The 26,278-nt window shown below is 56.6% G+C and overlaps 9 protein-coding genes across 9 annotated transcripts; 4 read left to right on the top strand and 5 right to left on the bottom strand.

Annotated features, from left to right (window-relative positions):
* Positions 1 to 129: 129 nt before the first annotated feature.
* On the top strand, positions 130 to 834 carry ACA1_266050 (WD domain, G-beta repeat-containing protein; the record flags this gene model as incomplete). Its single annotated transcript, XM_004341417.1, has 4 exons — positions 130 to 174; positions 371 to 403; positions 512 to 641; positions 701 to 834. The coding sequence occupies 4 exons, from the start codon at positions 130 to 132 to the stop codon at positions 832 to 834; spliced, it is 342 nt and encodes a 113-aa protein (XP_004341465.1).
* A 1,457-nt stretch (positions 835 to 2,291) lies between these two features.
* On the bottom strand, positions 2,292 to 2,634 carry ACA1_266040 (uncharacterized protein; the record flags this gene model as incomplete). Its single annotated transcript, XM_004341416.1, has 2 exons — positions 2,292 to 2,516; positions 2,587 to 2,634. 2 exons carry the CDS (start codon positions 2,632 to 2,634, stop codon positions 2,292 to 2,294), a joined length of 273 nt encoding a protein of 90 aa, XP_004341464.1.
* Positions 2,635 to 6,093: 3,459 nt separating this feature from the next.
* On the top strand, positions 6,094 to 7,043 carry ACA1_266030 (uncharacterized protein; the record flags this gene model as incomplete). Its single annotated transcript, XM_004341415.1, is given in 4 exon segments — positions 6,094 to 6,138; positions 6,158 to 6,241; positions 6,268 to 6,939; positions 7,023 to 7,043. The coding sequence occupies 4 exon segments, from the start codon at positions 6,094 to 6,096 to the stop codon at positions 7,041 to 7,043; spliced, it is 822 nt and encodes a 273-aa protein (XP_004341463.1).
* A 386-nt stretch (positions 7,044 to 7,429) lies between these two features.
* On the top strand, positions 7,430 to 10,553 carry ACA1_266020 (hemolysintype calcium-binding region, putative; the record flags this gene model as incomplete). Its single annotated transcript, XM_004341414.1, has 13 exons — positions 7,430 to 7,547; positions 7,721 to 7,902; positions 7,995 to 8,075; positions 8,155 to 8,274; positions 8,391 to 8,485; positions 8,619 to 8,780; positions 8,859 to 8,985; positions 9,134 to 9,259; positions 9,342 to 9,444; positions 9,527 to 9,730; positions 9,818 to 10,037; positions 10,105 to 10,274; positions 10,375 to 10,553. The coding sequence occupies 13 exons, from the start codon at positions 7,430 to 7,432 to the stop codon at positions 10,551 to 10,553; spliced, it is 1,887 nt and encodes a 628-aa protein (XP_004341462.1).
* Positions 10,554 to 10,653: 100 nt separating this feature from the next.
* On the bottom strand, positions 10,654 to 13,917 carry ACA1_266010 (uncharacterized protein; the record flags this gene model as incomplete). Its single annotated transcript, XM_004341413.1, has 8 exons — positions 10,654 to 10,852; positions 10,937 to 11,403; positions 11,530 to 11,884; positions 11,982 to 12,140; positions 12,224 to 12,423; positions 12,541 to 13,204; positions 13,295 to 13,739; positions 13,845 to 13,917. The coding sequence occupies 8 exons, from the start codon at positions 13,915 to 13,917 to the stop codon at positions 10,654 to 10,656; spliced, it is 2,562 nt and encodes an 853-aa protein (XP_004341461.1).
* An 815-nt stretch (positions 13,918 to 14,732) lies between these two features.
* On the top strand, positions 14,733 to 18,032 carry ACA1_266000 (7,8dihydro-6-hydroxymethylpterin-pyrophosphokinase (HPPK), putative; the record flags this gene model as incomplete). Its single annotated transcript, XM_004341412.1, has 16 exons — positions 14,733 to 15,392; positions 15,489 to 15,542; positions 15,636 to 15,716; positions 15,832 to 15,929; positions 16,017 to 16,055; positions 16,136 to 16,176; positions 16,259 to 16,356; positions 16,436 to 16,522; positions 16,643 to 16,786; positions 16,858 to 16,918; positions 17,020 to 17,122; positions 17,229 to 17,368; positions 17,460 to 17,530; positions 17,603 to 17,669; positions 17,782 to 17,850; positions 17,935 to 18,032. The coding sequence occupies 16 exons, from the start codon at positions 14,733 to 14,735 to the stop codon at positions 18,030 to 18,032; spliced, it is 1,911 nt and encodes a 636-aa protein (XP_004341460.1).
* A 93-nt stretch (positions 18,033 to 18,125) lies between these two features.
* ACA1_265990 (uncharacterized protein) lies at positions 18,126 to 18,657 on the bottom strand (the record flags this gene model as incomplete). The annotated part of the gene is made up of 3 exons (XM_004341411.1): positions 18,126 to 18,242; positions 18,313 to 18,419; positions 18,510 to 18,657. 3 exons carry the CDS (start codon positions 18,655 to 18,657, stop codon positions 18,126 to 18,128), a joined length of 372 nt encoding a protein of 123 aa, XP_004341459.1.
* Positions 18,658 to 18,777: 120 nt separating this feature from the next.
* ACA1_265980 (uncharacterized protein) lies at positions 18,778 to 20,256 on the bottom strand (the record flags this gene model as incomplete). Its single annotated transcript, XM_004341410.1, has 4 exons — positions 18,778 to 19,303; positions 19,474 to 19,701; positions 19,874 to 19,991; positions 20,139 to 20,256. The coding sequence occupies 4 exons, from the start codon at positions 20,254 to 20,256 to the stop codon at positions 18,778 to 18,780; spliced, it is 990 nt and encodes a 329-aa protein (XP_004341458.1).
* A 177-nt stretch (positions 20,257 to 20,433) lies between these two features.
* ACA1_265970 (SAM domain (Sterile alpha motif) domain containing protein) lies at positions 20,434 to 25,900 on the bottom strand (the record flags this gene model as incomplete). Its single annotated transcript, XM_004341409.1, has 11 exons — positions 20,434 to 20,853; positions 20,934 to 21,685; positions 21,760 to 23,360; positions 23,451 to 23,570; positions 23,657 to 23,749; positions 23,866 to 23,973; positions 24,058 to 24,116; positions 24,201 to 24,306; positions 24,398 to 24,471; positions 24,573 to 24,643; positions 24,733 to 25,900. 11 exons carry the CDS (start codon positions 25,898 to 25,900, stop codon positions 20,434 to 20,436), a joined length of 4,572 nt encoding a protein of 1,523 aa, XP_004341457.1.
* Positions 25,901 to 26,278: the final 378 nt, after the last annotated feature.

The following is a 26,278-nucleotide window of genomic DNA, read 5'->3' as shown; positions in this document are numbered from 1 at the left end:
AGAACCATAAATGTTACCGACTACACCACAGCGGATTGGTTGCAGGGCAAACGGCATTGAGCGCCTCGGAGATCCCGTGTTGTTGCACTAACTTTCGAGCCGTGTGGAGTCAGCTTTTTGTTTGCCCAGATGCAACAGGAACACGACCCTGGACTTTGGCACTACGAAGGGAAGGTGCGGCAGCCTCGGGTGACCGCAGGCCAACAGCAGAGCAGCCTTGCCTTTGCCGTGCCTTCTTCCTCCTTCCAGACGCAAGAGCAACAGCCTTGCCACCTTGCAGCGTGGGTCGTTGGGCGAGACGTACTCCCATCCCCATTATTTACTGAACGCCCTCTGCTTATCCTCGTTCCTATTTGTCTGGTGCGCTCAGGTGTTTGTCTTCACGCTTGGTGCTAGCGCGGAGGTGCCTCCAACCGTCTTGTTGCATACGACTTGCCCTGAGGTACCATACGATCACCTGCTTTGTTGCATTGTGGCGTGCTAGTTATCTCAACCCTTGCGGCCCAATCAGGAAAAAGAAACGCTGAAGACGTGCACCTGGGCTGCTGGCAATCAGTTCCAGCTTGCCGTGGCCGGCCGCCTGGGCGTTATCCGTGTCTTCGGGGTCTATGAGGGGCTTCATGTCCTCCAGAACCTGGTTGGTGCGGGAGAATCTACACCCCCCCCCAATCAGCTCCACCACGCTAAACGAGTGGACCAGGTCACACGGGCTCTGTGAACCACCTGTGCACCAAGCCTGACGACCCGGACATCATTTTGTCTGCCTCCACAGATGGTTCTGTCCGAATGTGGAACATCTGGTATGTCTCTTGCGTTATGAGGAACAAGAGCTAACAACCTTGAGCACAGCACAGGGAAATGCCTTGCCATCTACAGTGGTGCGCTCCAGGGTCACCGTGAGCCAGCCACAGCATGTGTACACATCCCTTCAAGTTTTTCGTCGTAGTGAAATAACAAGTGACTGACAACTCTCAAGTCCTTTCACATCAGTGGCCAGGTTTTTGCCAGTGGTGGTGGTGAGGCAATGCCCCTCATATGGAACCTTTCCCACCTCAACAGCAAGGGTTCAGACCTTGCCAGCAACATCTTTAGAATGTACATTCCCCTTCAATGATCTATCAATTCAAAAACTAAAGCAGTGCACAGACCTGATTGGAGCACCAAGAAGGCTCATGCACACATGATTGAAGGCATCATGTGGTATGGTATGTGGTTATTATCCCATGTTTTGCACCACAGATCATTTTCTGATGGTGCTCTTTGTGTTAGGTAACTCAGTTTTGTCTAAAGCAGTTGGTGAGCCACCTAAATTATGGTTTCTTATCCCAGTATGTATAAACCAGCTCCCTACTGGTAGAATTTTGTTCTGATTGTCAACTCTCAGCTGGCTGGGAGTGAAGACAACCTGCTGCTGGAACCTCATGAGCCAACCAACCTTGTGCCTTCAAGACCCTCATTTGTGCGTACCTATGATGGAATGCCACTGCAGGACACCTTCTCTACAGTGGCCATGGACCAGGACAAGCACTACCTTGCTGTGGGTTTGTTCCCTTTGCTTTAATTCTGATCTTTAACTTAATTCTGATTCTCATCTACAACAGGCTCCCCCAATGGTGTGGTCTATGTCTGGCTGGTTGACCACCCTCACCAGCCCATTGCTGCACTCATGCCCTTCTCAACATCCAAAAAACAGGCCATCCCAACCATCACTGCTGTGGCCTTCAGTCCAGATGGCAGGAGCTTGCTTGCTGCCACCAGCAAAGGGCAACTCCACCACTGGCACAGGGTTGAGCAAGCCCAATAAAGCCTGTCACCTGCAAACAGCTGGAAGACTCCTCCACTGTCATCCTTTACAAGCCTCTTTTATAAAAAGTAGTTTACAGCACTTCATTTGTGGCACAGGGATTGAGGAGGGATGTAGGGCAAAGGACACATAACAGGGTTGGTGGGCTCCATTGACTTGTCACTGCTGGTGTTTGTTTTGGTCTGCTGTTGCTTGTGCTGTTGGTAGGCAAGGGAGACCAGCTTCAAGACCTCCTTCATTGGCGTGTTGGGATCCTCCTGTTTGATTTGTGCATAGTTTTCCTGAAAATCTCCAACTCAATCATGAAGCATTGTTGCTCACACAACACATACATGACACCACAGTACCAATGCATGAACACATCATGTGGGGCAATCATAGGGTGACACTCCAAGTCAGTCAATATCAAAACAAAGCACTGTGGCAAGTATGGAGTGTCCAGGTTGGGATACACCTTCTCAGCCTTTCACGCCCTGTGATACAAGGACTAGGATGAGCACACACACAAGGGGGGCAAGTGATCAGAGCAGTGGTGTGTGGCGCTGCTGTGGTACCACTTGAAGAACAGCAGGCTGTGTGGAGGGTTGAATGTGTTGTCAAGCAGCCAGGCAGTGGCATGGCAGAGCTTGTGGCACAGTGTGTTGCACAGTTGCTTGTACTTGGTCAGCACCTTCACCAAGAGCTTGATTGCTGCGCTCTGCTCTCCCATGCACTGCAAGAACAACAGATAAGTGTAAGCACCAAGCATGTGTTGCATGCCATGGCACATGCCACACACACACCTTGCAGATGGTCCATCCCACAGTCTTGGTCAGCCAAGGGGCCCACATGATCAACATATCAGTGGGCAGCTGATCACCAAAGATTTGCTTGTTGAACAGATGTGCTGTCTGCTCCCTTCTGTTTCTGAAAGTTGACTGCTTACCACTGCACATGCACATGCACATGCATGACAGAACACACAATCACACATGTCAGATTGAGCAGACAGCAAGGGCCAGTGGCTGGCAACTTCCTCGAGTTGCCTGGAGTGATGTTCTCCTTGTTGGCTGCAGGTTGCCTTGGGGTGGTGGGAGAAGGCATGGCAATCATGGTGCCCTTGGTTGTTTGGACAAAGGGCATTGTGGGTGTGGCCACCATGCTCAAACCTGAGGGAGGTGTGTGCACCATGGACGTCAAGATGTGATCATTGCTGTCTGAGCTGTCATTGTGGTCATCACCCTCTGTACTCTTGCTCTTGCTCTCACTGGACTCCTGGCTTGGACACTGCTGCTGTTTCTTCTTTCTGGTTTTCTCAAGTGCTTCCTTCTTCCACTTCAGCTCCTCCATCTTTCATTCCAGCTCCCTCTTTGCATTTTCTTGGCTCCTCTTTGTGTCCACATCACTTGAATGGTTGGCATCACCTTGGTGACTTGGCTTGTTGGCGGCTCTGTGGCTGGCTGGCTGGCTTTGGTTTGTGTTGTTGTTGGCATGAGTCATGGCAGGCTGTGTGTACTTGATTGATGCCATCACACCTGTCTTGGCGTACCATGGTGGTGACACTGTCTTATTCTCCTGTTTGTTCTTTGTTTCCAGCTTCTTTGTCATGGTGGGCACTGCAGTGTCATCACTCTTGCTCTCACTCACTTTGCTCTCTTGATTGCTTTTGTTCTTGATGTTGCTGCCTTCATTTTCCAGGCTGAGGCTGAATTGAGGAGCTTGTCATTGTTCTTGGGCTTGGGGGCTGATTTGGGGCTTGCATGCTGTGCAGAGTGGCTGCCTTCTTGTTTCAGCCTCCACACCTGGCTGGTGTGGGCTTGCAGCCTCTTGCCACTGATCTTGACACTGTTGCTGCCCTTGTTGCTGTCACTGTCCCCATTGCAGCACTTTGCCTGATTGTGCTTCTTTGTCTTCTTCATTGGCATCAGCCTTACTTGCTTGTGAGCCTGAATCTTCTTCTGGAGTCTATCAAGTTGCTTCTTCCTCTCTTCCACCTTGGGTTGCTTGCTCTTTGTGCACACACTCATCTCCTCCTCCTCCACCTCATCATCCTCTTCTGCTTTGCTGGTGCTTGACTCAGAAGGTGAGTGTCTTGACCTGCAGCTGACACTCTTACCAGCCCTCTTCACCTCCTCTGCCACCTCCTCCTCACTCTCCTCCTGTTTGGACTTGGCCTGGCTGCATTTGTTGGTGAACTGGCTCTTGTCTTTGTCTTTGGCTTCATCCTCTTTGTCCTCCTCCACATCAGCACTGATGTTGCTATCCTCTGCTCTGACAACTTTGTTGTTCTTGTCATCATTGTCATCATTGTCCTCACTAACTGGCTTATGCTCATACTCACTCTCACAGACTTGCACCTCACCTTCAACATTTTCTTCACCTCCCTTTTCTTCAGGTGAGGCATCATCAACAGCCTCTTCTGCCACCTCATAGCTGTGCACTGCCTCCAAACTTGTGGTCATTTGAAATGAGAGGTCACAAATGACTGTGGGATTTTTGTTGTGCTAAAATCATGTGAGATTTGACATTTTTGATTTACAGGTCAGTTTTGAAGATTTTGATCTGCATGTGTGATTTTGACATGCTAGACTGCTGCTTATAAGTGATATTGAGATAAAAATTCACTTTTTGTCCAGTTAAATCCCAGCAGCCGTGATTTTTCCTTTTATGGTTCTGTGCGCCAGCCGTGCAGGAAAGGACCGAAAAAAACGTGCGTAGTCATCACGTACGCGTACACAATAAAGTAAGTGTACCAAAACATGTACATGATAGAAATTGGTCATTCCAGAGCTTGACTGATGGCCCAGTTACAGCATCATATCTCTCATTATGATGGTATTTTAATCTGCCATTTCTCAAGATGCTCCCAATTTTGTCTTGCTATTCTTAAAATAAAACTATTTTTGAGTTGTTAAAAGTATTTTTATGAGCTTAAACTCACAAACAAAATCACTTTTCAAAATGACTGGACCTCTCATTTCAAATGACCACAAGTTTCCACCTCTTCTTATATATGAATCCACAGCTGGGTTTGCTGCCTCCCCAAGATCCACTGGTCATCATTCTCCCTCCTCAGCCAGAAGCTCTTTGTCCTCTGTTTCTGAGCTGATGTCCTCCTCCTCCAGCTCCTCCTTGGCTGCTTTGTCCTCTGATGGAACATCAATGCTGGCTTCAACATCTTTGTCAGCTTGCTCAACACCAGCAGGGACATTGATGTCAGCAGGGCAGCTCAAGGCATGAGATGAGCTCTGCAGTGCAACATTGGATGCATTGATAGGCTTGGGAGAGTTAAGGAGGTTGAGGGCCTTGAGCCTGTAGATCACCAGTGATGCCAGATCTTCCACTTCTTTGCCATCCAAGTCACTGTCATCATCTTCCTCCTCTTCTTCCTGGTACTCCTCCTGCCCATCCATGAGTTCATCTTCCTCAACCACCACATCTTCCTTAACTTCCTCAACATCCTTGCTGTCTTCTGCCACTTTGTCCACATGATGGTTGCTCAGCTCTTCCAAAGAGGCACTGTCATCATCTTCCTCCTCTTTGTCCTCAACAATTGGCATGGCCTTACAGCCCTTGTGCGCCTCTATCACCTTACATTTGCAAATGATCTCCTTCTTCTCTATTTCATCCTCTTCCTCCTCATTGGATTACCCTTCACTGGTGCTCACACTCTTGCACTTCATCATTTTTGACTGTTTCTTCTTCTCTGCCAGTCTCTCTTCCAAGTCCTAGTGCTTGGCGCTCCAGGCAGCCTTTGGCCTCTTCATCCTCACTGCCTTCTCCCTCTGCTTGTCATTGTCATTGTCATTGGAATTGTCATTGTGGCTGGTGGCACTCTGGGTGGACTTGATGTGGTGGCCTCTGGGTGCTGAGGCAGGTGTGGGCTGGAAGGCAAGTGGACGTCTGAGAGCATGCTTCTGTGAGGAAGGTGTTGGCATGGGCGTCATCAGCACATTGTCATTGACCTCATTGCAGTCTTGATGCTGGTCCTTCTTGGAATGACACAGCAGTGTCTTCAGCTTGAGGCCCTGCTGATGAGTGGACAAGAACAGGGTGTGCTTGTATGGTACTGTCAGTTCAGATTGTCACCTGGATTGTGTTGATCTCGACCCTGCTCAGATCTGCCTCAGACAAATCTGAACTCCAACTTGGCGCCAAAACCTCAACGGCAACCTCTTTGCAACAGGAAATTTGAACAGAAATTTCATTTCCTTGTGTAGAGGCACAGGAAGCGCAGCAGGCAACGACCTCTCTACATAGCCAGCGACAGAGAAGCCACAGCTCAACAGCAGTCACGCGTCAAGAGCAACATGAGCATGTGGAACGCTCTGGCGTCGGCAGCCACAACGTCGGAGGTTCAGACTGAGCACGCAGGGCTGCCTTCGGGAGGGAGTCTGCCAGCCATCTCTGCGGTGGTTTCCTCGCTTCGAGCGATGGTCTCTGCAGCCCCAGCCAAACGTACGCGATCACCCTCTACTCGGAAGAGAAAGAAGAGCCAAGAAGAGAGCCACTCGCAGAAGTCAAAGGAGAAATCGACAAAGAAGAACAAGTCGGAGAGGAGCAAGAGGAGACAGAAGAGGGCAACGAAAGCAACCAGGAAAGAAAAGAAGGAGAAGAATAAGAAGGAGATAGAGGAGCGCCCAAAGCCAGCAGAGAACGAGGAACGGACGGTGGAGACCAGCACAGCCCCGAGCATCGGCGAGGTCGCCAACAACAAGCTGCTCGCGCCACAGGCGCAGGGCAGTGAACTGAGCGAGGCGACTCTGGCCCTCATGGACTCTTCTGAGCCACTCGACGGCGACATGTGGGAGGAGGTGGACGAATCCGTCCTGCTCCAGGACTTCCTCGAAGCCGATTCTTCTTGGCCCGGCGACGATCACAGCCTGATCCCGTCGGAGCTGTCGGATGAGGCCGGAACGCAGGAGCTCCTCACTTCCAACTCCCTGGAGACCGACAGCAAGCACGTAGTGGCCTCAGTTGCTGCCCCTGCGGGATCGAGCCAGGCCGGTCTCCACGGCGCTCCTCAGCAAAAGAGAAAGGCTGCCCAGAAGTTTAAGCCCCACGAGCTCGACACCCTGAAGGCGTTCTTCCTGGTCGATCCCCTGCCTTCCCACTCCGCCAAGAAGACACTCGCAGATCAGATGGGGACCAGTACAGTGCGCATATCGACATGGTACGCCGTAAGCTTGGTTGGGGCAACTCTTGGCGACTCGACACTGATTCCAACGACATCGAGCAGGTTCTCGCGCCGACGATATAATCAACGACTCAGTCAGCGACTTCAGCAGAGCATCCAGTCCAGCGCTGTCGCCTCAAAATCAGAGAACGACGACGGCGACAGCTTGACCGAGGCACGTACCCGCAAAGCTCCTCTAGCAGAAGGCCACTGTTCACCTCCAGCTATAATGACAGATCGAACTCGAAGAGAGTGAGCTCGCCTCCATACTCGGCGATTCTGCCTGCCAACCACTGCCGCCTCCCAAGCCAGCCAGGTACACTAATCCAACCACTTCACCGACCATGCTAGAGCTGAGTACTGATATGGGGGTGTACAGGGGAAGGAAGCCTAACCCCGACCGTGAGCGAGAGGGGTGGCACAGCTGCGCTAGCGACTGTGGCTCTCCTTCAAGCGACGAGGGCACGGAGATGTTCCAATGCGACGCATGCCAGCGGTGGTTCCACCTCAAGTGCCAGGGAACGGCCAAGAGCGAAGTCCAGCCCGGCGTTCTGTTCTTCTGCCGCGCATGTGAGCGCAACCGCGCCGGTCCGTGACCGTTCACCTTTCACCTACACTCTTCCTCCGCTCGCCCTTTCATTCTCCCCAACGATCAGTCGGAGCTGCATCTCCCAGTAGGGAACGCGCCAAGTCTCGTATCTTCATTTTTCAGTTCTTTCGTTTTCGTTTTCTTCTTCTTTCTTCTCTTTTTGTGCCGCAAGCCATGTGTCCACGTTCGACCTTACTCCTCCAGGCCGCGCTGTGCGTGGTTCTGGCTCTCGCCTTCAGCGGCGGAGTCACACGCGTCGAGGCTGCCGACAACATCGCACTGCAGTGGTACGAACTGCAGGACCGTGTCCTCTTCGCGCCTCTCGGCTCTGGTCCCGTCCGCGGACCCAACCGAGTACGCAACCCCACCCCCCTTTCTTTTTTGCGATTATAACAGTTTATTTTAATCAAAATAAAAAATAAAAATTGGCGTGGTCACGACAAAAGGCGACAGCCGTGGGCCAGTCGCGGGCCATCTTCCTGCTGACTTCGGCCGTCTACGATGCCTGGGCGGTCTACGACTCCAAGGTACGTGGGCACCGGTGTGTTGAGCGTGTATTTGGGGACTGTGACGGGAGTTGAGCGCAATGCTTTCGCTTCGGCGCAGGCCATTCCGTCCACGTACAGGTACGAGCAGAGCAAGGTCCCGCGCATGCGGGGCAGCAGCGCCGACATCAACAAGGCCATCTCCTACGCCGCCTACCGCCTCTTTGAATTCATGCATGTCGTACGCACCCTCACCCTCACCTCCACCGCCAACGAAACGCGCCCATTGCCGCGTGACGCACAGGTTTCGCGCATACATTCGTGCGGCGCGCCTGACGGTTGGTTGACTGTTTGCAGGAGGAGCCTCTAGTCCTGGAGGCGGCCAAGGCCAAGCTTCAATCGCTGGGCTATGATCCGGCAGTCAACGGTACCGACACCAAGACGCCGGCTGGGTACGCGCCTTCATTTCTCTTACTCCCGCGAAATTCTCTAACGCTCTCCGTTTACGCAACTCACAAACGACACATGTGACACACACGACGCGCGACACACGGCACACGACACACGACACACGACGATGTCTAGCGTGGGTAACTTTCTGGCGGCACGCATTATCGGGGCGGCGAGACTCGACGGCACCAACTCGGAGGGCGATCACCCCGGATCAATCCATCCCAATGAGCCCTACGCCGACTACAGGCACGCGCCTGGCCAGATACACGGACTCGTGACGGCCCCTACTTACCCGTGAATTCGCGTGTTGTGCCGTGTTGTGTTGTGTTGTGTTGTTGTGTGGTGTGCGTGTGCGTGTGTTTTTTGACGCAGCAACTACCAGCCGATGAATGCGCCCAAGTCGCTCGAAGAGATCAAGAACGATCCCTGCAAGGGCATAAATTCGCTCGACCACTGGACGCCGCTCAAGGAAGACGACGGTACCGTGCAGGAGTTCAACGTCCCCTACATGCCCTTTGTCACCCCCTTCGCTCTCAACAGGCAATCCCCCCTCTCCTCTTCTCTTTCGCTCTTTATGTCACTCTTCGCTCTTTCTTTTGTTCCCCTTTGCTGACGTCCCGTAATCGGGCAATGACAGTGCGACGGAGGTGGTGATGCCCGGCCCGCCGATGCCCAACACCGCTCGCGAGGCCGAGTTCCGCCAGCAGTTCTTTGACTTGTTCGCCTACAGCGCCAACCTGACCGACGTACAGAAAGTCGACGCCGAGTTTTGGGTACTCGTCGGCAGGTCCACTCTTTCTCTCTTTTTCTTTCATTCCCGCACTAATCACCTGCCGGCGGTTTTGGGGAGCGCAGGCCTACGCCTCGGGCTCCGAGCTGTTCTACAAGATCACCTTTGACTCCGCGCGCAATCTCAAGCTCTCGCTTCCCGACACCGTGAAGCTGCTCTTCGCCCAAGGTGCGCAGCCAGTTGGCCAATGACCGCCTGTCTCGGTAAAATCGAAGTTGTTGATTGGTTCGTTGGTGCCGTGGTGGGTCAGGCGTGGCTGTGTGGGACGCGTCGGTGTCGTGCTGGACCTACAAGCGGATCTACACCTCGGGCAGGCCGACCACGGTCATTCCGTGCCTCTTCGCCAACACCACGGCCGAGGCGTGGATGGGTCCCTATCAGGGCCGCGGCCTCATCAACGGCAGCCACTGGCAGCCCTACATCGCCACCCCGCCCTTCTCCGAGTACCCCTCTGGTATTATTATATTGTTTTTTATTTTTTATTTTTATATTTATATTAAATATAAAAATATAGAAATGAGTGCTGACCTGAACTGCGCAGGCCACAGCACCTTCACGGCGGCATCGGCGGTCGTGCTGCAGCGTTTCCTCAAGTCGGACGTGTACCACGGCAATCCCGTGGTGGTGCCCGAGGGCGCGTCGTTCAGGGAGCCCAAGATCACCAACACCAGCGACCCGCGCTACATCGCCGGCGTCACCGACAAGCCCAACACCGGACCAGGCACGCCCGGCTACGTGCCCGCCACCAACATCACCCTCACGTACGAGCACGACACGCGACACACACGACACGCGGCACTCGACACACACTGACTTGCGGCGACACAGTTGGAAGACCTACTCGGAGGCGGCGGTGGCGGCCGGCGAGAGCAGGATCCACGCTGGGTTCCACATCAAGTCGGGCAACGAGGACGCCCTCGCCGCCGGCTCTGAGATCGGCGAGAAGGTGTGGCTCGTATGCACCTCGCTCTGGGACCCGCCCGCCAGCAGCAGCCAAGGTACACAGAAATTAACAAATGCCACCACACTTTTTGCTGACGGTCGTGTGTGCCATTGTGTCGTGTCTGTGGTGACTACGACGATGACGCAATGCCGCAGGGTCCAAGAACAGCGGTGACGACGACGTGGGCGGCAAGATCGCGGGGGCGGTGATCGGTTCGATCGTGGGCACGCTGATCGTGTCGGCCCTCGTCGTCGTCGCCGTGCTCTACATCCGCAACAAGGGGAAGCACGGCCACCGCGGTTACTCCTCCGACTACGTCGCCTACAGCTCCTAGAGCTACATTCCTTCCCCCAGTTTGTTGCCAGGAATGTAGAGCGTGCACGGCGTACTACACGTATGCATAACATAAATAGTTGTGTGCAGGTCGGGGTGGGTCATGGTTCGTGCTTCCTGGGAAAGAAGGCGACCGGGTGGTCGCGGTAGTGGTCGTAGGCGGCCTGCAGTTCGGCGATGCGGGCGAGGTTGTAGCGATGCGGGGCGAAGATGCCTTCGTTACCCACCCGCGTGCCTGTGTCCTGCGTCTCCTTCTCGCCGTAGAGCGCGAGCAGCCGCTTCTTGGTCCGCTGGAACACTCTGGACACAGCTCGTGCCACGTCAGCAGACCGCACACGCACCGCCGCACACACGCACACACGACACATGGGGATGATGACGCACTCGTCGGGCAAGTCCAGGTCGTCGGCGTACTTGAAGCCGAGATTGGCGACGGTGCGCCAGTTGATCTGCTCCAGTGGGTCGTACAGGACCTGGCGCGCCTCCCACCATCGCAGCGCCTGCTGCTCCTGCTTGGCCGTGGGGTGGACCGAGAGGTGCTCGCCGCCGCACGACGACGCCTGGGTCTCGCTGGCGTCGTCGCCCGCGTCGCGATCGACGCTGCCCGCGCTCTCCGGTGGCTCAGCGACCACTTCGGCGGCGGCCTCGGCTGGCGGGGCGTCGAGGTGTGTGTCGGTGTCTCCGCCGGTGGCCTTGCGCTGTTCGCCGATGGCTGAGGCGAGTCGCGCCTGCCTCTCGCGGGTCTTCTGGCGGCTGGTCGGGCTACTCTCCCGCACTGCCCTGCGCTTGGCCTCCTCGTGCTCCATGACCTGCAAGAACTGGCCCAGGAAGCCCTGGGCCTTGGCCACCATCTGCTCGCGCACGTCGCGCGGCAGTCGCCTGATCTCTTTTTTGACCCGCCGCCGCTGTGGAGAGGCGAGCGGGACGTCAGCGTTGATTGAGAAGAAAAGAAAGCTCGACGACGAGGAGGAATATACCTCTTGCGACTGCCGGTGGAGCTGTTCGAGGAACACGCGCAGCGGCAGTTCGCTCGTGGCCACACTCGACGACGAAGATGATGATGACGACGACGATGATGTTGAAGATGAAGATGAAGATGAAGATGAAGGAGAGGATGGAGAGGAAAAAGGTATGGAGAGGGCTGGGTCGGCGTATTCGTGGTCGTCCATGTAGTGGGCCTGGTCGCAGAGATCCCACTCCACGTCACCGCCGTCGTCCGGCCAAAACATGTTGGCTGCGCGCATGGAGAGTACATCGGGCGCGCCGAAGAGGAGCGATTCGAGCTGCTCCTCCTTCTTGGGCAGCTCCGTAGGAAACGATTCGAGCAACGACCTGTGCCGACCCCGAACTGAGCTCAATGATGACGTGGCGTGTGCCGTGTCGTGTGCTGTGCCGTGTGCCGTGTGTGGCGCTGGGTGGCTTGGCGTACCGGTAGTCGAGAAGTTCGTCGAGGGAGACGGGCTGCAGGGTCACCTCGAGTTGCTCGTCGGGCGATTGAGGCTTGGGAACTGCGACACGTCGTCGTCGTGGCGTGGGTTGCGGTGGCGCTGGCTGATCGTCCGCTTCGTCGGCTTCGTCGGCCTCTTCCCTGTGGCCAACACCATCGTGTGAGGGTTGCCTGAAACGCACACACCGCACACACCGCACAGCACACGCACAGGCGGGGCGTACTCTTTTAGAGCGGCGACTTGGGCCATGATACTCTGCAGGCGATCGGCGTGGAATTGCCCAAAGCGGCGCTTGAGTTTGCCCAAGGCAAGCGTTCCGCCCTCCGCCACGAGCGCGCGGACGACTTCGGCCTCGTTGGCCTCCGTCCACTCCTCCTTCCTCCTCTTCTCGCCCGTGAGGCCCATGATGCGATCAATCATTTCCTAATTTTTATTCATATTTTTGTGTTTTGTGTTTTGTGTTTTGTTAGTTTTTGTTTTAACGTTTATATAAATATAAATATAAATAAATACATGAATACATAAATAATAAAAGGGTACCTGCTTTCGGTAGGTGAGGCTGGTGTTCTTCGGTCGCATCTTGTGGAGGGCCTCGATTGGGAGGTAGAGCATGTTCTCCTTCTCGCGCAGCCGGTCGGTGAAGACCTTCATCCGCTTCTCCTCGAGCTTCTGCTTCTTGAGCGCCTGCAGCTCGTCCCGCTTGTTCATGATGGCCTCCCGCTCGCGCTTGCGCTTGGCCACCTCCTCCCGCTTCTTGCGCCTCGCCTCCGCCTTCTCCCGCGCGGCTCGCTCGACGCTGCTGACCTCCTCCGCCACCTCCTCGAGCATCAGCTTCTCGCGCTGTAGCTTGACGGACGGTTCCACGACCCGACTTGGCCCGAGCTTGGGCGCGATCGTCGCCGCCGACGCCTCGCTGGCGATGTTGTTGACGGCGTTGACGCTATCGACACTCTTCGCTCTTTCGCTTTCGCCTCCGTCTTCGCTTTCGCTATTCGCCTTTTGCATGGCCGCTCGGCGCCTTCGCTGTCGGTGCGCGTCGCGATCGAGGTAAGCCTCGCGGCGCTTCCGGTGGGCCTCCTCCTTCCGCTGCGATACGAGGCGGGAACGCTCCTTCATCTGCCTCTCGGTGAGCTCGCCCGTCGTGAGCAGCGCCACAACGAGACGCGTAAGCAGCTGCTTCTTCGTCCCCAATCGCGACAAGTTCCTACAACACACGACCGGCCAAGATATATAGAAATAGATGATTAGTGATGAATGCGCCAAACAGCACCAGCGAAGGCGAGGGCGGTGGTACCTTTGCTTCAGGGCCTCTGCCAGTTCTGATTGCATGAGGTCGAAAGGGTAGGTATCTTTTTCTCTCCTCGCCTCCTTCTTCACAGCAGAAGCTTCATCTTGTTTCTCATCCCTGTTCTCTTCGTCCTCTTCGTCTTCGTCTTCGTCGTCGGTTTCGTCTTCGTCTTCGGTTTCGTCTTCCTCGCTCTGGCGCGTCTTCCTCCTGCGCTTGGCCGCTCGCTCGTGCCCTGCTTCTTCTTCTGCTTCTCCTTCTGCTTCTTCTTCGCGCTGTTCCTTCTCGAGCTGGGCTCGTTCGCGCTCGACCTCTGCTCTCCTCCGCTTCTCCCTTTCGATCGAGTCCCGCAGCAGCTCACGCATCTGCGCCAGGGGCCGCGGGCGCTGCATGGCAATGCCGCGCTTCCGCAGGGCCGACCTTACCTGCCTCGGGTTCATCTTTTCTATCACCTCTGAACACCACGCAAATCACATGTGAGTGTGTCGTGTGTCGTGTGTCGTGTGTCGTGTGTCGTGTGCGTGTGCGTGTGCGTGTCGTGTCCAGCGTGTGGTTGTACCGTCATCCTCGCTGTCGTTGCTGGTCTCATCTCCACTCTCGAACAGGTCTGCTTCCTCGACGCCTGCAGACATCATGACAGGGATCAGAGGGTGCAGGCTGCTTGTGGAGAGATTGCGACGAGGCGGCACGTACGGACAATGGTGGGTGGCACACTCACGCTGACGCGTTGTGGTGGCTTGTGGCCAACATCTTCCACTTGCTCTTCTTGCTCTTCAAGAACAGGAGTGGGTTGTCTCCTTCGACGACTTCATCTTTGATCACAAGGTAGCGCCGAATCCCTTTGCCTGACACAGGCGGAGATGATGCTGACGATGAATCTTTAAGTACACTCCGCGTTGCAGATTGTCTCCTCTTCTTCTGGCTGGGCACATAATCGGAATCAGAATCGGATTCCGATTCCGATTCCGACACGGCAGAGGAATCCGTTCCTTGATTACTATCGTCATCCTCGCTGTTTCCGTCCATCTCGCTCATCGTAAATCTTGCGATGTGTGCATTCTGTTGTTGTTCCATAATTTGAGGTATTTAAGGTATGTTCGAGTTATTTGACGTGAAATTCGTCAGATTCCGAAAACGCATTTTTGCTCTTTTTTGTTTTCTGTGGCGCCAAGTTTCTTTCCACTTCTGCTTTCGCACCTACGGCTGGCCGTCTGTCGCGTGCTTGGGATCTGGGATATACGACCTGCAACGAGAAGCTCGGCTGAGCTGTTGTGCTGTTTACGTGGCGTATCATTCCGCCCTCGACGACTCCGCTGTTTGTGCAACTTTTGCATAAACCATTACCCCTACACACCGTTCGAGATTTTCGAAATCGGCCACAGACCAATCGCGATCAAATATGAATCATCTCGCCCCCACATCAGCAACTTCTTCTACGTCCACGTCTATGCCGGCAAAGGACAAGATCTTCATCAAGGATCTGATGGTGCAGGCCATCCTGGGCGTCAACAAGGAGGAACGCGTTAAGCGGCAGAACATCAACATCAGCATCGTCATCTTCCACGACATCAAGCAGGCCGCCCTACACGACGACGTGCGGCACACCATCAACTACAGCCTTGTCTGCAAGGCCGTCGTGGCCTACACCGAGGACTCGCACCACTACACCCTCGAGTCCCTCTGCTCCGGCATCGCCAAGATCTGCTGCGTCCAGTTCGGCGCCGCCGAGGCCATCGTCCATGTCGAGAAGCCCTGCGCCCTCTCCCTCGCCCGATGCCCCGCCGTCGAGGTCCACCGCACCCGCGACTTCTTCCTGGTGCAGGAGCCGCTCATGCTCCAGCAGAGCGCCGCTCAGGCCCAACACCAGCAACAGCCACAGCCGGCAGTCGCGGCTCCGGCGGTGGTGGCGAGTCCCGGCAAGCCCAAGGACGACGCGGCGGGCGTGGCGGAAGAGAGCAGCGGTGGTGCGGCCAAGAAGAGCAACAGCGTGCACACGGCCTATCTGGCGCTGGGCAGCAACCTGGGCCAGCGGGAGGACAACATCTACAAGGCGCTCAAGGTCCTGGCCGAGTCCTGCGACATCATCAGCACCTCGGCCCTCTACCAGGTTCGACATTGAACACGACACACACCACACGACACACGCACACACGACGCACTGGTGCTCACAACTGATGTTCTTGGCTCCGCTCAACGTTTGCAGACGCCTCCGGCCTACGTAGTGGATCAGCCGGCCTTCTTGAATGCCGCGTGCAAGGTACCACTACTACTCTCGCGAAAGAGGAGAGAACAACGACAAGGCCGCTACACGGCTACAGGTGCCTAACACGTCACGCGCAACAAAACCCAGATTCGAACGAAGCTCACACCCGGCGAGCTGCTCGACTTGGTCAAGAGCGTCGAACAGAGACTTGGACGCACGACCGGAGGGGTAAGTAATCGCGTCTCTCTCTCTCTCTCGCGCGCGATCGTTGCACTTCCCCCGCTCTTCCCCAGGGTGTGCAACATAGTGAGACTCATGGCATGATTGGCATGATTGACATCAGATCCGCTTTGGTCCGCGGTGCATTGACGTTGACATCCTGTTCTACGACTCGATCCACGTCCACCGCAGCGATGAATCGCTGATCATCCCCCACTCGAGGTACGTCAGCCTTTGTGCACTCAACAAAGGAGAATCCAAAGCTTTGCTCGAGGCTAGCCCTCACCTTTCTCTTTTCTTCTCTTCAAGAATTCCTGAGCGCGACTTCGTGCTGGGTCCGCTGAAGGAGTACGTCGTTCCACTACTACCCGCTACTTTCGTTACAAACAAGTCCTAACCTTCTTCTTCTTCGCGCTGTTATCATTCAGCATTGCTGCGGACTACGTGCACCCAATTTTGAAGAAGACGAGTACGTAGTGCTTAGTGTTCCACTCTACTCAGAGAGCGATATCGCACATCGTGTGTGCTGACTCCAGGCGGTGGTGGACCAGTCGCGCAGCTGTTCCATGAGCTGCCGCAGCACAAGCTGTACCGAGTTACGCCCATCCGCTCGCAGCTCTGGACCTGGAGCGAACGCACGTTTGTCATGGTGCGCTCTTACAACCCACTCGAGTGTCCTTTCCTGAATTCTTGCAAAGACATGAGCTTCTCACTCCGCACGCGCACAGGGCATCATCAACGCGACGCCCGACAGCTTCAGCGATGGTGGCGACTGCTTCGATATCGAGACCGCCGTCAGGCATGCCAAGGAGCTGGTAAGTAAGCCATGGACTTGCATCCATCCAATCGATCGACGCGCTCTGGTTTCAAATGTGTGCTTTGGTTGGCAAACACTACTGCATTTCTTTTCTTTCCTTTTCTTTCCTTGGCTTAAGGTTGAGGGCGGCGCCCACATACTGGACATTGGCGGGCAGTCGACCAACCCCAGGTCCACGCTGCTCTCGGCCGAGGAGGAGGTCAAGCGGGTGGTGCCCCTCGTGCAAGCGCTCAGGAGCGAGGCCAACTGCGCCTGGATGAAGGTTTGCCTCCCCCACCCCATCATTCTCCCCAACCCAAGGACAGCTGACCCTCGATTCCTGCCCATCGCTAGAACATCCCCATTTCGATCGACACCTTCTACTCCTCCGTTGCTGAGGAGGCCATCAAAGTGGGTGCGGAGCCGCACACACAAGCTATACAGCGCACGAACACCGCCCGTCCTATTTCCATCAATTGCTCATTCTGCTGTGTGTGTGTGTGTGTGTGTGGGCAGGCGCCGATGTGATCAACGACATCAGCGGCGGCGTGTACGACGAGAAGATTTTGTCGGTGGCTCACCACTACCAGGTGCCGATCGTGCTGATGCACATGCGAGGGTATATAAAATCCCCCACCCACCCACCCACAACAAAGGCCCAGGCCGTTGTTACCGACGGCGCCTCACAAGCCGTCTTCTTGTCTTTTGGTAAATGTCAACCACAGCACGCCGCAGACGATGATGCAGCCGGTCAATACCGACTATGGCGGTAAGATGCTCGACGAGGTGGCCCGCGTTTTGAAGCAGCGAGCCGATTCGGCTCAGCTGGCGGGTATCCCCAGATGGAACATCATCCTCGACGCCGGTACGAAGTGTTTCCACACACACACCACACACACCGCACAGGTCTTACACGTTTTCTTCTTCTTCTTCTTGCTGTTCTCGCTGTGCCTTAGGCATTGGCTTTGCCAAGACGGCCGATCACAACTTGGAGATCCTCCGACGGCTCAAGCCGCTCCACCGTGAGGTATCACTCTTAGCCCCCCCCCCTCTCTAAGCTCGAAGAGTCCCAGCTTCTTATCTGCCTTCGGCGCTTTAGGTGGGGGAAAGCTACGCCATGCTGGTCGGCGCCTCGCGTAAGGGCTTCATCGGCAAAATTGTTGGAGGTACGTGCGCGTGCGGTGGTGTGTCGTGCGTGTCGTGTCGTGTGCGGTGGTTGGCTGTTTCTGTGTGTGCGGCATCGTCGGGGTTCGTCTCACTTTCCTGTGTTCCTTTCAGGCGAAGCCGAAACCAAGCCCAAGCTGCGTGGCTGGGGCACCGCCGCCACATCGACCGCCGCTGTCGCTGGTACCCGCCGCCGCTGCCTGTTGTTCTGTTTTTTCTGGTCTGACTGGCGTTCATTCTTCTTCGACCCCCCCCCGGGACCCACAGGTGGAGCAAACATCATTCGCGTACACGACGTCAAGGAGCAGGGGGAGGTCATCAAGGTCGCCGACGCCATCTACCGCAACAACTGGACCTCCTCCTAGTCGTCTTCTCTCTCTCTTTTTGCTCGCGCAATTGCCGAGTTACAATGCAATCAATTTAAATTAATGGGCCAATGGCACAAGAGGGCTCCTTCCTCATTTGGTCGAAGAGAGAGTTTTGGAACAACCGCCGGCCTTGCGGAGTTGAAAGGCATCGGCCTTGGTGATGGGGAACTCCTTGCCCTCGAGCTCCCTCACGAACTGCTCTTGCACCTGTAGAGTTGTTGTGGGTGAGATGTATCATGCAGCAGACTGAAGAGGGAAGAGATATGAGCTCTGTTACCTTGTCGAGCTCGGACTGTGGGATGGCCTTCCACAGCTCCAGGCTCGCCCACCACACCGTCGCGCACACGACCTGTCTCTCGTCCAGCAGCGCACCTGAACTCTCTTCTGTGCAGCGCACCCACACTGCAGCAAACTCCACTACGATGAGTGCCACTCATTGGGGGGGGGGGTTGAGCGGCGAGGGCGATGCCCGACCTTGCTTGTCGAGGAAGCCCGGGCACGACGAGAGGTAGGCAGTCCACACTCGTTCGTCCGCCTCAATGAATTGGTCCACCTCACCGGGCGGCACCTCAAACTCGAGAAGCTCGACAACTGTGGTGGGTGGGTAGAACTTGTGCTCCATCGTTATGTTATCTCATAATCATACTCATACTTTGATACCTTCGTGTGGCTCGCTCTGCAGAACAACATGTGGCCACAAAACACAAAACGAAAACGAAACGAAACGAAATTTGATTTATGTTCAAGCGCAGATGTTGGGGAAGGGAAGACGGGAGAGGTAGAGGGTGCGAGAGACAGACCACAGTTTGAAGTCGAGCTCTCGCCCGCGTTGCCGCGCTCGCTCCTCGGTCGAGTCGGCCTGGTCCCACCACGCCGTCCGCTGGTACTCCGTGATCCCGCACTGGCCCGTCGAGCGGCCGTTGAAGTGCAGCACCGACGGGAACACGTCCGTCACCTTGTTGTACGGCCTCGTCTTCGCTTTCGCTTTCGTTCTTTCGCCTTCTTCGCTTTCGTTCTTTCCGACTTCTTCAAACGCGGCGCCGGCGTAGGGCCGGAGGGCCAGGTCGTCGCAGGAGAGGTACATGTTGGCCACCAGGTCGGCGTGGTAGTCCAGCGCCACCATGCCCGGGTTATCGACATAGACCAGCTCCCACGCGAGCTGGTCGTCGCGCTCCTCGTAGATGGCAGCGCGGGTGAGGGCCTCCAGCAGGTCGCGGGCGCGGCCCATGTAGATCCCCCGAATTGGGGAAGGCGTAGGGCGTCGGCGCCTTCACCGCTTCGAAGCCTGGTCGAATCCACTCCTCCGGCCACAGATTCCTCTCCGTTCCCAACAAAATACTTCCATTACTGCGCACGACACGACCAATACAATGACACGACACGACACGCGCGTTAGTGTTGTTTTTGGGGTCTAGAGAGGCGGAGGGGTAGGAGGTACGCGTTCTGGCGGTCGAGGCCGCGACGCCAGCTGGCGAGGAGCTCGGATGGGGTGGCGTAGAGGATGGAGTCGAAGCTGTCGATGAAGACGACGATTTGGTCGCCCGGTATGGTGGCGAGGTAGTTGCGCACCATGAGCACCTTCATGTAGAGCGCCTCCTCCCGATTCGGAAAGACCTCGCCGTAGCCCATCAACGTGATGTGCTTGTAGCCCGTGTGGATGGCCGACCTTTTTTTAATAATAATAATAAAAACACGTCACAAATAAATAATAATAATTAAAAAAATGTGCACATTCACAATTGCCGAATTGTGCCGCACACGTGGTGCAACAAAAGTTTGCCATTGGTCAACGCGTTAGTAGCCGAGGCCAAAACGCCGTTGGAGGGCCCTGAAGGTACCGAATGGTGGGGCAGTAGCGGTCGCGATTGCCGAAGAGGAGGACCTCCACGTCGGACGGTTCGTAGGGCAGGCGCACGGGGAGCCGCGCGATGGCGTTGTGGATGGCCTGGGATCGTTCTTTTTTGAGAACAAATAGATCGTTATTTTTTTAAGCGTTCTCGTTCTCGCCGGTTCTCGACATTGCTAAATAAAGATGAAGATGAAGGAAGAGGGAAGATAGGGGACAGACGCAGGTCTAGGGAGGAAGGAAGGGCAGGGACGTACGCGGGGGTGAATAGAACAGGTTGAAGGGGAAGAGATTCAACCACCACAGGACCAGAGCGAGGTTGAGCGCCACGCAGGCCACCGTCCACCAGCGCATCCGGATTGTCCTCATCATCATGTCCACCTCACGCGCTGTGTCTACTTCAAACCGAGCTCGCAGCGATTCGGCCGGAAGTGACGCCTTCACGCGCAACCGTAGGGCCACAAGAACTGGTTCTTCTTTTCTTTTCTTTTCTTTTTAATTTCTTTCTTTTCAATTCGAAAAATTGACCGTCCACAAAATAGAACTCCGATTTTAACTCCGGGTGCTTGTCGACGCGGGCGGCCGGGGCAGTGGCTTGCGGGTGAAGGCCGGCAGGCGCGGCGACGACGGCGTACAGAAGCTGGTGGGCGACGATGAAGGCGATGGTGATGATGAAGAGGAAGACGATGAAGAGGATGAAGGAGAGGTGGAGAAGGTCCGAGCGAGGAAGTGGTTCGAAGAGGAGCCGCCGGAGGACGCGGCAGTGGTGGGGATCGGGATGGCGGTGATCTGGTGCTTGCGCGGGGAGAGCGGTGACCCGGAGGTCGGCGCGATGTTGTTCTTGACGTAGATTTGGTGCGGCTCAGGCCGGCGTGCTGAGGTCGCCATCATCGCCGGCGTTGCCGCAATCGTGACCTTGCGCGGGGACGCCATCGGCGAGGTCGTGTACAGCCGTCGTTCCCTCTCCTCCTCCTGCACCACGGGGGCACAACGTAAGGAATGTGCGAAGAATGCACAAGGAATGTCTGCGCGGTATGTGCTGAATGATGTACCTCCTCTCTTCGCTGGGTCTCTTCGAGGTCGAGCTGGGTGCGGAGCAGAGGCGACAGCGGTCGCGTGGTGGTCTCCTCGCCGCTCACCCACCGATTCTTGCGGCGCACGGGCGGGAGGCTCGGGCCGGCGCTGTCGCCGTCGGCGGCCTTGCTTCCGCGAGCCGACAGCAGGGGCGACGATGTTGAGAAGGCCGAGCCGCGGCCGGTCGCGGCGAGCGGCGCGGCGAGCGAATTGCGCTGAAGCGACCGAAGCTTGAGCTTGCGCGCACGCTCCTCCTGGGGCGATTCGATGCTGATCGAGTGCGGCGAGTTGAACTGCTGCTTGAGCTGCAGCTGGATCTGCTGCTGCTGCTTGCGGCGCTCTTCCTTGGGCGAGTCGATGCTGATCGAGTGCGGCGAGTTCAGATCGGCGAGCCCGGTGCCGCCGGCGCCGGCGCTTCGGGCCTTGATGAAGGCGAAGGGGGAGTAGGGCGAGAAGGTGAACGACGACAGGCGGCTGCCCATGGTCCCTCCGGTAGCTGGTATCGACGACGCCGAGCCGCTGCCGGCGGCGGCTGCGGCGGCGGCCATCATCCGCGCGGCCTCGGCGGGATCGGTCAGGTAGAACTCCGAGCTGCCGAGGCCGTCGCCGGCGATCGATGAGCGCGCGGACCGCGGCGAATAGACGGGCGACGCCGGGTTCTGCTTGACCCAACGCATGATTCGCTTCCGGTGGCCCGTCTTGCTGATTCCAATATCCGCCAGCTCCTCCTCTGAAAGACAGCACTAGCATCAGACTTGTGTGTGTGTGTGTGTGCCGCGTGTGTGTGTCGTGTGGTGCGTGTACCGGTGATAAGCTGAATGGTGTTCATGTCGTCGAAGCCGTCCTGTTGGAAGAGACGGAGATACTCGGCGGGCAGGTTGAGCTCGTTGAGCCAGGCCTTGATCTTCTTCTCGTCGTCCGCGCCCTTCTTCGCACCGGTCTTTTTCTGCTTGTTGGTCTTCCGCGTGGCGCTGCTCGTCTTCTCTTTGTCGGCCTCGCCGTCGTCATTCTCCTTCTTTTTGCTCCTCGTCCTGGTGGAGCTTCCCTTCTTCTTTTCTTTCTTCGCTCGCTTCGTTCTGCTCCCGCCTTCGCCTTCGCTCTTTCCGCCGCCGCGTTTCTTCTTGGCTCTTTTCGCTTTGGTCGACGGCTTGCCGGCCTCGCCGCCCGCATAATCCAGTGTCACCGACTGTGCGGACTTGTTGAGCAGGTTCTTCTTCTTCCGCGCCAGCTCATCGTCGAAGCTGATCACCCGCCGCATGTTCGCCTCGCTTCGCTTCTTGTTATTCTTGGCGTTGTCGGCATCGCTTCCATCGCTGTCGTCATCGTCATCATCGTCGTCATCAGCGGTGGTGGTCTTCCTGTCGTCTTCACTGGCAGTCGTGTGGTCGAGCACGTGGATGACCCGCTCGCCGCTGCCGTTGTGTTGTCCCTCGTCGTCCTCCTTCCGAATCTCCCGCTCGCGCGATCGCATCCGCTCGCGGGCCTGCCGCTGCTTCTCCTCGGTGCCGCTGCTGCTGCTCTTGTCGTCGTGGTCGTTGTCTTCCTGGGCCTCCTCCTGCTCCTGCTCCTCCTCCCACCGCGGCTTCATGTCGAATTGTTGCTCCCCGGCTGCCCTGTTTCCGCGCCGCTTTAATATGGCGGCCGCCGCGGCGCGGGCCTTGTCGACGTCGACATCGTTGTTGTGGTCGTGGTCGTGGTCGTAGTCATCGACCTTCTCCTTGCCCTTGCCCTCGACCTCGGCGGGTGACGACAGATCGTCGCTCGAGTCCTTGCGCGGGCTGAAGCTTCGTTGCGCGCGGAGGTCGTTGCGCTTCTTCTCCTGCTGCTGCTTGTTGAGCGAGACGCTCCGCTGTCGACGGGACGCGCCGCCGCTCTTCCGCCGCTGCTTGCGCTCCTCCCGGGACAGCTTGCGCTTGGCGAGCCGTCGGTCCTCGGTGCTCACGCTGGTGATGGCGTTGGGCGACGGATCGAGGTCCCACTCGCTGGTGAGGGACCTTATCGGACTAGACACGTGCATGCTCGCTCTATAGCTCCGATTGGCCCGGGTCGCATTGCCCTCACGCGTCGACGGCGACTGCGTCGAAGTCGGTTGACCGCGGGAGGTGCGCTCCGCGACCTTCTCGCTCTCGAGAAGGACCAGCGAACGGCGCCACGGCGAAGAGAAGGCAGCCACGGGTCGCATGGGCGAGCCGTTCTGATGCTGGTGGTGCTGCTGTTGGCGGTGGCCCACCACGACGGCCTTGTTCGAGCCGAAGAAAAGCTCCTCCTCTTCCTCTCGCTCCGTGTGATCGCGGGTTGGCGTTCTCGCCAGCACGTTGCGCCGATGGCGATGCCGCGAGGAGTCCTCCGGTTCGACGTCGGATATGAATTCGGCCTCCGTCGTCTCGTCCATGTCGCCGTCCTCACTGCACGCACAGCACCGCATGAGCTACCACCGCACACGCACGCGACAACACACCACACACACACACACGCACACACGGGTGGACAGGTACCCGGCGGATGAGTAGGCATAGCCCAGATACTGAGCGTCGTCCCGGTTCATACGATAGTTGGAAGGTTCCTTCTTTTGTTTGTGCTTGAGCAGAGCCATGACAAGCCGCTTGTCGTTTTGGCTGAATGACGGACGTAATAGAGTGAAGGTCATGAGAACGAGGGCACCACGAGGGGAAACAAGTTTGAGTTTGTGAGTTGTGTGTACCGCTTGGCGATGTCCAACGGCGTGCCGTTGATGCCCACGATGTTGGTGGCCGCCCGGCTCTCGAGGAGCGCATTTACGGTATCGAGACTCCCGCTGTAACACGCCAGATGCAGAGCCGTCTCTCCCGCACTGGAAAATGATGCGAGTTTAGCTCCTATTCCCAAAGCCAGGCTCCGATAAGAAAAAGAACGAAAGCGAAGGCGCCATACTTGGTGGTAGCGTTGATATCGAGGTCCCAATCCCGATGCGCGAGCAGATAACGGACCGCGGTCGACTTTCCCCGGAAGGCCGCATAGTGGAGAACCGTTTCTCCATTCCTGCGAGGAGCAGTGGTGAAGACATGAAGCCAAGTCGTGAGCGAGCCTTCTCAGGGAACACTGGGAAGCGGATGTGAGGCATACCGGTTCGTGGCGTTGACATCGCATCCGATGGATACCAAACGGTTGGCGACGTCCGAATACTGTGTGTTCGAGGAGTGGGTGTGGTGTTTGTGGTTAGCAGCGAAGCAAATGATTGTACTGCACGGGCAGAGGCGCTCACGTACTTTTTCCAGGAGTTCGTTGTAGTCGGGAGCGAACGGGTCGGGGAAATGGCGAATGAGATAATGGAGAGCTGTGCAGCCATCGCTCGTGACCTTCTGTACATTCGTTCTGCGAGGGAGAAAAGAGAGAGAGTTAAGAAAATTAGCAAGTGCGAGCGCCTGCGGGCCTCGGGAGTGGGGCTGACTTCATACGCACGTACCGTTTCTTGGAGAGGAGAAAGAGGATGATATTCACATGTCCGGCAGCGCAAGCGCAGTGCAGAGGAGTCCAGCCCTACGAGAAAGAAAGAGAGAGGGGGGGTAAGTACGAATGGACGGAATCTTGAGCTCAAACATTGATCTTAGAGATGATGATGAGGATGATGATTGTTATACCATGGCGTCAGGCGTGTTGAGTTTGAGCTTCTTGTTGTTCACCAGGAATCGCACGACGTCGTCGTGCCCAGCTATGCAGCACACAGATTCAGAACACACGAACGGCCAAGAATAAGAACGAAGAGCGAAAGCGAAAGCGACAGATAAGTTGGAGCAGTACCCTCCACTGAGACGTGCAGCAGGTACTTGTTGCGGATGGCTCGCCGCAGCACGGTCTCGTCGCCTTGACTCTGCTGGTAGGCCTGCAGCTCATGCCGCGCCATCTTCTTCATGTAGTCCCCATCGACCTGATTCAATTGATCCGCCGCGCCGGCGCCGCCGAGCACCAGCGGCACGCCCGGCGCCATCGTCGCCCTGTGCCCCCGGCTCGTGGCCGCGCCCGCCGCGCCGCTCTCAGTCTTGTTCGTAGGTGGCGCCCGGGCGGACAGCGGCATCGCCGCTGCCGAGGTCGACTTGGCCGAGCCCAGCGGCGAGCTCGGGTCCCGGAAGCGCACGCTGTTGGAGGAGCCCGAGCCAAAGGCCAGCGGCGGAGCGCCACCGCCGCCGCCGAGCGATGTAGATGTCGAAGTGGAGAAGGAGGTGCCTCGAGCGGTGGTGGCGGGGTCGATGTTGGCGTCTCGAAGGATCTTGGTAGCTTGGATCGAGTTGAGCGAGTAGGACGAGGGCTTGGGAACGTTGGTGCTGTTGTTGTTTGCGGCAGGGGTACCGAGCGAAGATGACGATGAGCGCTTCTCCCTCTTTTTCCTCTGCTTCTCTGCCTTCTTCTCGTCCTTCCTCTCCTTCTTCTTCTCCCTCTTCTCCTTCTTTCTTTCCTTCGATGAGCTGATGAGATTGGAGATGTAGTGGGCAGCTCCCGAAGATGACTTGCCGCTACTCTCGCCCGATGCACGCTTCTTGCTCCTCCTCTTCTTCTTGTCCTCTTCTTCCATCCTCTCGAGGCTTCCATTACCTCCATCCTCCTTCTTCTTCTTCGTGGCTGCGTCGTCATCTTGTAGAGGTGGCAGAAGGTCGCCTCTTACCTCCTTCTCCTTGAGGCTGCGTCGCTTCTTCTTACGTTCAACCAGCCGCTCCAGCTTTTCGTTCTCGCGTCGCAGTTCGGCCTCGAGTTGCGCGATCGAGTTGGCCGTCATCTGCTTCACCTTCTTGTCGTCTCTCTCGTCCTTCTTCTGCTGTGACGGCGCCTGTATCGCGTTCTTCTTGCCCACGAGGTCGGGTGCCGACTTGGTCTTGGCCAGGTTCTTGCGCGCGAACTTGGCGAACATGCCCTGCTGCTGATTGGGGGCGGCCGGCTGTTCATCCCCCACCACCGACGATGGTTCGTTCATCATCTTTTCTCTGTCCTCCCGGGCGGAGAACAAGTCAAATCTCGTTCCTCGAGAGATCGAAAAATCGACTCAAATCGTCGCGTTTCGTTCTTTCTTCGCTTTTCCGCCCAACGGTCTTCTCTTCATCTATTCTCTTCGTCTTCGTGGTCGGACGGAGCTCGTCTCACGCACCACCGCACACCGCACTCCGTTCAAAACCCACCCCACGTGAGCGCACTCGAGTGAGTGTGGCTATTCGCTGGCCCTGCCCGTACGGTGCTTCTTCGCTCTTTCGCCTCCTCTCCACCAGTACAAGATAAGAAACAACACGGCAACGGTCTCCACGCCCTAAAGCGAAGAACTACAGTTTTTCAAACGGGCCAATGGCCAATCAAACGAAAT

The sequence above is a fragment of the Acanthamoeba castellanii genome (genome assembly GCF_000313135.1).
Source record: "Acanthamoeba castellanii str. Neff unplaced genomic scaffold scf7180000084770, whole genome shotgun sequence".
Classification (NCBI taxonomy): Eukaryota; Discosea; order Longamoebia; family Acanthamoebidae; genus Acanthamoeba; species Acanthamoeba castellanii.
The sequence above is the reverse complement of the archived record's forward strand: the minus strand, read 5'-3'. Positions and strand labels throughout refer to the sequence as shown.